The sequence below is a fragment of the Benincasa hispida genome, chromosome 2, assembly GCF_009727055.1.
Source record: "Benincasa hispida cultivar B227 chromosome 2, ASM972705v1, whole genome shotgun sequence".
NCBI lineage: Eukaryota > Viridiplantae > Streptophyta > Magnoliopsida > Cucurbitales > Cucurbitaceae > Benincasa > Benincasa hispida.
In genome coordinates, this window is record NC_052350.1 from 5,454,050 (window position 1) to 5,464,913 (window position 10,864).

General features: G+C 31.4%; 1 protein-coding gene across 1 annotated transcript; it reads left to right on the forward strand.

The window, feature by feature from the left end:
* Window positions 1-1,046: 1,046 nt before the first annotated feature.
* Window positions 1,047-3,601, forward strand: LOC120070538. Its single transcript, XM_039022325.1, has 3 exons — window positions 1,047-1,396; window positions 1,563-1,685; window positions 3,292-3,601. The coding sequence occupies exons 1-3, from the start codon at window positions 1,135-1,137 to the stop codon at window positions 3,447-3,449; spliced, it is 543 nt and encodes a 180-aa protein (XP_038878253.1). The 5' UTR covers window positions 1,047-1,134; the 3' UTR covers window positions 3,450-3,601.
* The last annotated feature ends 7,263 nt before the right edge of the window (window positions 3,602-10,864 follow it).

A 10,864-nucleotide genomic window follows, 5' to 3' on the forward strand; every position in this document is an offset into this window, starting at 1 on the left:
TAATACCCTCACTCACATGTATCCACGTGAATGATCAGGATCAGATCGTTTGTAGCACTCTACAACAATTGTAACATCTATAAAGCGGGTCGTATTCGTAGTGTCACCAAGATAATGTATCTAACATTATCCATCTACTGTAGACCATTTAAGCTATCACTAAAATATAATCTACCTGTATGTCTCCACATACATGTTTAAACTACAAATGATAACCTTAGATGTCAGTTTATTGGTTTGTGGGTTTAATGCTACTAAATGTCAAATAAAATATTTCATATTTTGTGAAACAAATAAATGTTTGTATAATACAATTTCAAACAACATGACCCTGTGAAATTTAGGGCATAAATCCCAACATCAATATCACTATTCGTAACTATCAGCGATAACAACCGGTAACACACTTCTCAAATTGAAAGTCATCATCGATAGCAACTACCAGTGATAGCAACTGATAACGCACTTCTCAAATCGAAAAGCTATCACTAATAGCAGCTATCAGTGATAACTACAGATAGCACACTTCTCAAATTGAAAACTATCAACGATAGCAACTATCAGTGATAGCTACTCACAGCAAACTTCTCAAATTGGAAGTTATCAATGACAACAACTATTAATAATAGCTACTGATAACACACTTCTCAAATTGAAAGCTATCATTGATAGAAGCTATCAGTGATGATTTTCAATTTTAGAAAATCGGGAAGTGGCTGGACATGAATTTTTAGTTTTTTACTATTTTTTATTCAATATATACAATTATTTTATTCTTATACTATATATTTTACTATTCTGCACTTGAATTATATTGATGCAACTAGTCTTTAATGTAAGCCTGCGCATGAGTCATATCTAGTCCTTTATGTAAGCCTGCGCATGGGTCTAAGCCCGCGCATGAGTCATATCTGGGCCACAATTGGAGTAAAATGGACTTTCAACGGGCCTTCCCCAATTTCCATTCGAATCATGGGCCGTGAGCCGACCCGTTCGTGGACTCGTCGAAGAAGAGCCGAGGGGCAATGACCAGCGTTTAGGACCATTTATCAAGCACGAAATGATCTTACGTCTTCAGTTTCTTCCCTTTCTGTCTTATACGAGTCCGATCCGCTGGACGGCGTCCCGACTCCGATGGAAGCTACTTCCAGTTCGCCGTCACCGACTCGTTCCCGCGGCGGACATAGACACAGTGGCTCCGGAAGTGGGGACGAACGGCCAAGATTTTTCGACACAAAAGCGAAAGCCATTTGTTGGGATAAGGCGGATGTTGTCCCTGGCCGACATCCCGAGCGTTGGCGTAAGGACGCCGCTGGTAATGTCGTCTGTAAGCGCTTCTGCAACTGCCAGGGCTGCCTCTGCTTTGAGTACGATCACATTGTCCCTTACTCCAAAGGTAATGTGATTTCCATCTCTGCCGCCATTAGTCGACGACTGGTTTCTGATTCCCATTCGAGAAAATTTTGATTCTGCTGTTGCATTTTCGTTGTGGATGACTGGATGTATGTAAAGTTAGGGTTTAGCTTTGATTGTGATAAAATCCGGTCGGCGATTGTTTGCAGGCGGGGAATCCACGGCAGATAATTGCCAGATTCTTCAGACGAGAGTAAACAGATTCAAATCGAACAGAAACGACGTTGATACGTCTGAGTTGAAAGGCTATTCATGTGATATCAAGTTTACTGGTATTTCTTCATCCTTCCCCAATTATTTATTTCGGAGATCGTGCTCTTCTATTTAGTCTTTTCACACTCGTTAGGGCTCGAGAGTCGATACTATAAAATGACGAACCTATGTTTGATATCTGAATTTTCATATCCCCAATTATTGGCTGGTAATCTATGAGCTGCCTATAGCAAGTTACATAAAACCAGACTTATAAAACTCACCTTCTATACTGCCTATTAATTTTCATAAACCCTTTCTGCCATACTATACAAACGCAAGAACTTAACAAATTCACGCCCTTTAAAGCTACGAATGCAACATCCATGTGGAATACTCAATTAGTACACTCTTCTGTTGTTTTGTTATTGCAATCTCTCCCAGTAGAATATAGCTTTTAGCATCAATTTCTTTCTCTCTTAGCTGCCCCATGTGGCCATATTTTCATCAGGTTTTGTAATGATATGGTTTTTTTGCTCAAAATTTGTAATTTCTGTAAAGTAAAAACTCGGCCGTTTCATGAGACTTGGTTGGCTGTCGTGCTTTTGTTGAGCTTTTGACGGTACTTGGTAACATTTGGGGGGGGGGAAGTGGTCTAGAAACATCATTACATTTTCAGGAAAGTGCTAGAAAGTGAAGTTTCAATTGTTTTAGAAATATGCGCTGGCCCGTTCCATATTAGCTGTCATTGCTGGTGGTAGTTTGTGATTAAAAATTTGAAACAAACGAATGCTTGTATTTTAGGACATCTGAAACACGAATGAAGAATCTCCATAGATTGCTGTTCAGAACTTCGAACTATAAAACTCATCTCCTTGCGGTTATGAATTCAAATCATGTTGTGTACCCACGTACAATATCAAACATCTTATGAAATTTTCATCATTAAATGATGAAGAGAAATTAAATTGGAATAGAGCACGCTCTGTGGATCTTGATCAATACCTAAAACTGGAAAAATGTTTTGGGTAGGAATTCTTCAAGGAACAGATGGATTACTTCATAGTTCATTGTCCTTTTCCGTATTTGGGTTTTAATGACACCAACTTACATGCATCTCAACTAATCGAGAATCACTTTATCTTACCACATTTGGTTACAAAGAAACTCCTAGAACATTTCTCTTTTTTTTTTTTTTTTTTCTTTTAGAAAAAACTACTTTCATGAGAAATAAAATTGAAAGAATACAAGGGTGTACAAAATAATCAAGCCCATGAAACCCCTCATTAAAGAAAATGGGTTCAACTAAATAAAATATTGTCCAAAGAGTAATTACAAAAGATCTTCAAAATTGAAGCCTAAAGAGAGATATGAAACTTCACCTAGTACCAAATATCACTAGAGTCTCTCTCCACCTCTGTAACATCCCAAAGAAATCGGCCATTCTCACTAAAAGGCGAATGGAGGAGAAACTTCTCGATCAAACACTAATACTCCTCTTAGATCTTAAGTGGATGTCCACCATGAATTGAATTCATTTGGCTTAACCCGTCACATGGGCGCTAGTGTCTACTAGACCATCTCATGGTTGTTAAGATGTTAACCCTTCGAGCGTTTTCTTTCTCTCTTTCTCTTACATCGTTACGATCTATATATTATGTATTTGGAGTGCATATTTGCTTGCAGATAAGGAGCTTGACATAATTGAAATGGCTGTTTATGGAGATGTAATCCGGCCAGGGAACCAATGTCGTTGCAGAACAGTTTCTGAAATGCTTGGCCAATATAAAGCCAAAGACCGTTTGGCCCCCTGCAAATTGCCATATAATGAAGATTCTTTGTAACAACAGATAAGACTTAAAACTAAAGCATGTTTGCCCCATTTGGTATAGATCTATAATTTAATACGCTTAATGTAAGATTATATCGATTAGAATTGTGGACCTCCATTACTTGATTAGATCAATATGAGTCAACTTCGACCAATATTTCTTTATTCATTATTTTTTTTATTATTTCGTGTGTTCATTAAATAGTTGATGTGGAAGAGGAACCGATCTCAATTTAAGTATTTTTTTTTTAAAAAAATTTTAAGTGGTTAAATGCAACTAATGTAACTGAAAGGAAAGTTTTATTAGCCACAAATTTCAAACTTGTGGCAAATAGATTTTTTTTTAAATTAAATAAAAAAACAGCAGATAGATCTTGGGTCAATATATATGAAGTTGAAAGCTTTAGAGATTATTAGACTATTTTAAAATTTTACAAAATTATTGGATGCTAAAAGAAAAATCAATAATATGTCAAGGGATTCAAACTCTTTTTTAATGTCGGTTGGATATGAATATTCATATCGAGATTTAACTTTAGCAGATATTTCTGTGAATATCAATAGTTGAGTTGTTTTTACTCTTAAACAAAGTTATTAGTATTGTTATTAGTATCTTTTATATAGGACTAAATAGATGACAAATGCCAATTATACCTAAAAAAAGCGAATATTGAATGGATTTACCCTCATGTTATGTTTGATGAGTATTTATAAAAAATCAACTTATCAAATATATCGATGGTTCTTTAATATCGATCTTGAATTTTTCAATTTAAAATATGTAGACTTATAAATTAACTTAATCATTATTGTTATTATCGTTATTATTATTATTTTTATTATATCATTGGGCATAGCTGCAACTGCTCGGGTTCTAAGGAGGGGTGAGTATCGGTTGGTCGGAGTTGGTTTTTCGGTCAAATTATCGACTATGGTTAGTTTAGTAAATGTTCAAACCAATCTTGATTGTCGAAGAGTAAAAGTCAGTCAATCAATTTTTAAAAAAATTTTCAATTAATTTTTTTTTCTAAATTGGCTCGATTTTTCGATCTATCATGCTCACCTTTATTGAGGAGACGTTTTTTCCTTTGTTTGGGTTTTTACATACAAAAGGAAATCAACAAACCCATGCACTGCAGCCTCTTACATCTTTGCACTTTGTTTGAATCATTTTTAGGTTCGAAATTTAAACATCTAACTTTAACAAAACCTTAATTAGTTACTCTTTTCTTTTCTGACCAAATAAAGTGCAAGAATTGTTATGGAAAAAAAAAAGTGCAATAATTTGTATTTTCAAACTCAAAGTTGTCTTAACGGTTACATTATGTTTATATGGATGAACTTTATTTATGAGCTTACAATTATTCAATGAATCATCCAAACAGACAACAACAAATAAATATGTCAGAGACTTCTCTATATTTTTCAGACATGCCAGAAGAAAAGGAAAGGAAAGAAGAAAAGAAAAAAAAAGAAGACAATTTTACTCAATGTATATATATATATATACAAAGTGTATATTTGCATATTTGACATAAATTACAAAATTGGAAGCCAATATTTGTTTGGAAGAAATAATTGGCAGCAAGAAACCAGAAGAGATTTGTTGCTCTGTTTCTTTGTGAACTTCTTAAGCTTTGCAATGCTCTGAAAAATGGAGGGCCCACCCTATCTCTCAAATGATAAATGAAGCAATCTCCCAAAAATGTCTTAGCCACATAAAAATGGACCTCCCTTACCCCCTTTCCTCTTTTTACAACAAAGTATTGCATCTCTCACATCACAATTTCACATTATGTATATATATATGAAATTAATTGAACTTTGAAATTAAAAGTGGAAGATCTTATTGCATAAAATATTTATAACAACTAATGACCATTTTTGTAATTGTGATTTTTTAGTTCATCAATTTGTAAGGGTGGAAATTTAAATCTAGATATATGTTTTATGCCAATTAAGTTAAGTTCGTGTCTGCAGAATTATTGCTATTTATTGTTTAAAAACGAGGATGAATATCACACTTTTAAATATGTCTACACATTGCATAGTAAAATGTCTTAACTACTAATCTAGGTATAGGTTTACTTTTGGTAGGTATTGGGTGAGTATAAATATTAGGTAAATGTATGATTACCATGACCAAAATAAATAAAATCAACTACTATTATGAATATTTTTTTAAAAAAAATTGGAATCTAAAATTTACTGCAATTCTAGTATGTTAAGACTACGACCCTCCATATATATTTAGGTATGATAGTTTTTACTTTGGGTATAAATTTTTATGATTTTGTTTTTTGTTTTTTGTTTCACCTAAAATTGTTTCATACCAATGGAGATAGATGTTGTTACTTATATACTCACAATCATCTTTTTATCTAGTCAATATAAGATTTTGATTGTATTCTCAACCGTCAAAATTTATTTTAAGTACAACATAGGATGAGAGACATGAATCATTGACATTTTTTTATTGAAAGTATATACGTTCTAACCTAAATTAGTCGGGAGTCTAAACTCTCATGACCTCTTGTAATATGATTGAATATGTTTTTTTTTTTTCATTGTTTTCAGAAATAATTTATTGTCAATAACAAATTGTAAAATCGACCATCATATTGAATTGTACAAAGATAGGTACAACTCATACAACACCTAAGGTGTTCATCCTCTTTGAATGGGAAGTTGGGAACCAACCATCATATTTTTCATATCATCATATTCAATTTTTTAATATCCATATAAAGAAAAAAATCAGTTATTTTTTTCTTTTAAATTTTCAAATTTTGGTTTATATTTAAAAAAATACTAAATAATAGATAACAAAGCAAATAAATTAGGAGGTGAATAATATTGTTTATAAACTTAATTTTCAAAGAAAAAACTAAAGTCTAATTTGATAACAATTTGATTTTTGAAAATTAAGCTCATAAACATTATTTATACCTATAAGTTTATTTGTTTTGTGATTCACTTTCCATCAATGTTTTTAATAACTAAGTAAGTTTTTTAAAATTAAAAAAAGTAAAAACATTTTTTATATATATAATTGGATTAAGAATTCAAATTTCTTTTTTTTTTTTTCTTTTTTACGATACGTAAAAATGAAGTTTAGAAGAAAGCAAACATAAATTTCGAAAATGAAACGAAATTGCAAGTGGCCACACATGGGTGGTTTTTCAATATTTTTTTTTAATGTGCAAAAAGTATTAAAATCTTTCCAATTTGAGAAAATTAATAGTTCTTGATTTTTATCTTTAGCTAATATTTTATAAATGGGTTTTTAATAAGAAACCTATCTTTGACCGTTATTTTCTCATAAATGTTTTTAAATTTGGTTTTTTTTTCCAAAAAGACCTATTGTTTTTGCACAGTTTTACCTTTATATATATATATATATATCCTATTTTCAAAGCTGCTTTAATGATGGAAAACAATGTTCATTATAGAGAGATAAAATGTATTTATTTTAATTTTTTCTATTTTTCAATTTGAAAAAAAATGCATTTGATGAAATCTTATTGATTTTCACATATCAATTTATTATTTTTTTTTACGAATTAATGGTTATTTTTAAATATACCTTAGAATATTTTGTTAGGTATTTGAAAATATTCTAACCAATATATGAAAGATACTACAGTTTATAAATTAGAGATTGACTCAATGCTTGACATAAATCACAATATAAACCAATATATAAAATATACCATAGTATATAAATTTTCATAAATTTTATTTACATTACAGTATATATATCATAATACAATAAGTTTAAATTAAAAAAAAAAACACTCGTTTGTATCAAATAAACAAATACATATACTACAGTATATATCAAATTTCATACAAAAACTAACCAAAAAAAAAAAGGTACATATGTATATCACAGTATACATAAAAATAGGAAGAAAAAAAAAACACAAAGTCCATCTTCATATGGAGGTTTATAATACATAACCCACAATCTTCATCTCTTATTCTTCTTCAGCCACGATTGCCACGAATCCTTCTCCCATCGTCGTCGATCGTTTGCTCGCTCTGTCGTGCTGTCGATCGAATTTGCTTAACCTGTCAGCGTCAATCCGTCCCACGTTGTTTGCACCATCGATTTTTTCTAAGTCGTTTGTTTCATCTCGTGTCGAGCCATCAATTCGCCTAACTCCATCATCTACTGTCTGCAACTCACATTGTCAGAAAAAGAAAAGAGAAAAGAGAGGGAATATGAAGAAATGAGTGTGAATTGTGGAGGAGATAGAATGTGCATGGAAGAGGGATATATATATATATATAACGTAGGTGAAGATTAAATTGTAAATAGTCATTGATATTAGTAAAAATATGGAGGCTAATATTTTTTTTCTTTTAAAAAAAAATAAATAAAATATTTACGTAAAATGTGTCTACACACCTTTTACGTAGAAATCGCTTTTATAAGCCGTGGATGAAGAAAGTCATAATGAATTAAAATTATTTCAATGAAAAAATAGAAGGGGAAAAAAAAAAAACAAAAAGGGTTTTGAATGTACTATTACATTTAGGGAGGGGCACAAAAAGTCAGACACGACAGGGCCAATTTCGGGGGTCATCTCATGTAATAAGACTTTGTTTGGACGGCAAACTGTTACATTAATTTAATTATCCCAAAATATGGACACATTCTATAGTTATTTTTTTCTTATTCTACCCAGTATACCTACCACCTAAGTTAATACATTATTAGAAAATCACCACTCTTTATAGTACAGTATATTCTTTTTATCAAATGAAAAACTCTCTATAGTTCATAATCACGAGCATGTTTAATTTAAATTTTTAAATGTTTATTTTTTCTAAAAAAATCTTTAAAAAACAGTTAAATTATTTGGCAACCACTCGGATCGTTTCTTACAAAATAAGTTGGTTTGAGAGAAATCCTTGAAATCAACTTTTAAAAAAGTGATTTTTGAATGTTTAATACAAATTAATAAAGGTACCAAAATACATTCATTAGTCCACTACCACTACCGTCAACAACCTATTCTGGTGGAACTTTCAATAACCATCTCTGACAACCTTCATCGCCGACCACTATCGACAACACAAACTCCATCGTACATCACCACCAATTTCACCTGGCCTTCTCTGACAACCATCATTGGCTGCCAACTCGAGTGAACGACCACCAATGACTAACTTCAAATACCACTAACTCTGTACACAGACAACTAACTACACTGACAATTATTTTTAAATTATGAATTCATATTATTCTACGTCGTTCTCTACAATAATTTGACATTAATGAAAAAGAAAAAAACACAAACGCTTTTTATATATAACAAACCAAACAAACTTGCATATAAATACACAATTGAGAAAATGTTATCAAACACACAAGTGTTCTTGTCTTAAGCAAATTTAATAAAAAAAAAAAAAGTATTTAAATAAAATTAACTTTTTGAATAACATTTTTTCTAATCCATCCTAACAGATCTTACTATTTACATCGTTATTTGTTAGATAAAGTATATGTAATAGTATAATGATCAAATTGACCTAACTAAATTTAATAGTGTATGGGTTAAAGTTTATTAATTGTTTTATGAAAATTATTTCAAATGGTAAAATTGTTGAAAATATTTACAAGGTACAGCAAAATTTTATAACTAGGAATGATAGACGTTGATAAACACTGATAGACACTGATAGTTCTAAAATTTTGCTATATTTTGTTATTTTTCTGTTTTAAACAGCTCATTGTCTTATTTAGAATTTACCATGAAAGAATTTATGACTTTTTGAATACGGCTTAAGGACTTTGTTGACATTTTTAAAAAAAATATATGGTAAAGGGATTCGAACCACGTACGAGCATTGGTCACCTTACAAAAACTACGTCGTTTTAGTGGACAAATTTAGGCATAGGGGATCTGTGAACCACGGTGATCTCAATTATCATTCCCCCACATTAGGATGATTATGACGATGGAGGGGGTCCTCACATGCCACGCACGGACTTGATGGATTCAATCATTCCATGGTCCCCACCGTACCTGATCACTTTCTTTTCTCATCTAACCGTCCATTTTGTTGACTTTTCAGTTTTGACGTTGACCATAATCCACGTCGTTTACAGGCAGAGGGACCTACTTCTCCTATTCGTGGTCGAAATTTTGTCTTCCCGCAGTGCAGTCACGTGATAAGCACGTGGTTGTTTTTATTTTCATTTTTGTAGGCAAAGTTATTTATTTACTTATTATTGTTTTCTTTTTAAATCGATGACTGACAATTTGACAATGAGCATGATGTGTTCACACGACCTTGCACGTGGAAGGCGTTTTGTTTATTTCTTTTTCTTTCATCCTAATAATTCCACAATTGTGTTGTTAATTTGAGGAGTATGACGAAATACAGATGCAAATATAACATTAAAATAAATAAATAATAGATTATGTATTCTTCCACTCTCTCCAAAATTTTTTTTTTTTAATTTTCTCAAGGTATATCTTTTAAAATCCACAAAATGTCACTATTTATGGACAATTTGGTGAGTAGAAGGCGGATTACATAGATATTAACAATGAGTATTTACAAGACACGTGGACAATATTTTGAAAAAATGAGGACATGACACATGGTCAATGGACACTAAGCATGAACATTTAATGGACACCTATTTTCTATAATATTTATAATGTTTTCTCTTATATGCACATTATATATATGAAATATGTCTCGTTAAAACCTTAGGAAAAAACTCGTAGCGAATGAAAAATAATACATATTTCATATAACCTAATACTCTTAAAAAGAATACATTATATTTACTCCCCCTCATGAAAGCATCACTTGATATCTTCGAGTCGCTGCATTCCAATATTATGCATCAAATTTTCAAATGTTATTGTAGGTAACGACTCTGTAAATAACTTGCCAGGATTTGAACAAATTTGTTTTTATAGTGATGTTACCATTTTCTTCAAGATCATAAGCGTAAAAAAACTTTGGTGAAATATGTTTTAAATATGTTTTATTCTATCTCCTTTAATATAACCTCATTTGATTTGTTATATGCATGTTGTGTTCTCTTCGTATAATTGTTTGGAAAATTTTTACTTAGAAGACAAACCACATGTTCCACGAATGTGCTGAGTCATTGATCTTAGCCACACATATTCTCGACTAACCTTGTGAAATGCAAGAATTTCAACATGATTTGAGAAAGTGGTTTTTATGGTCTGTTTCACCGATCACCATGATATAGCAGTTTATCCACATGTAAATAGATAACTTATTTGAGATATAGCTTTGTGTGGATCATATAAATATCCAAAATTTGCATAACCAACCATATCAAAATTCAATTTATTTGAATAAAACAAACTCATTCAATTTTTTTATCGAAGATAACAGAGTACATGTTTAATTGCGTCATGTCTTTTA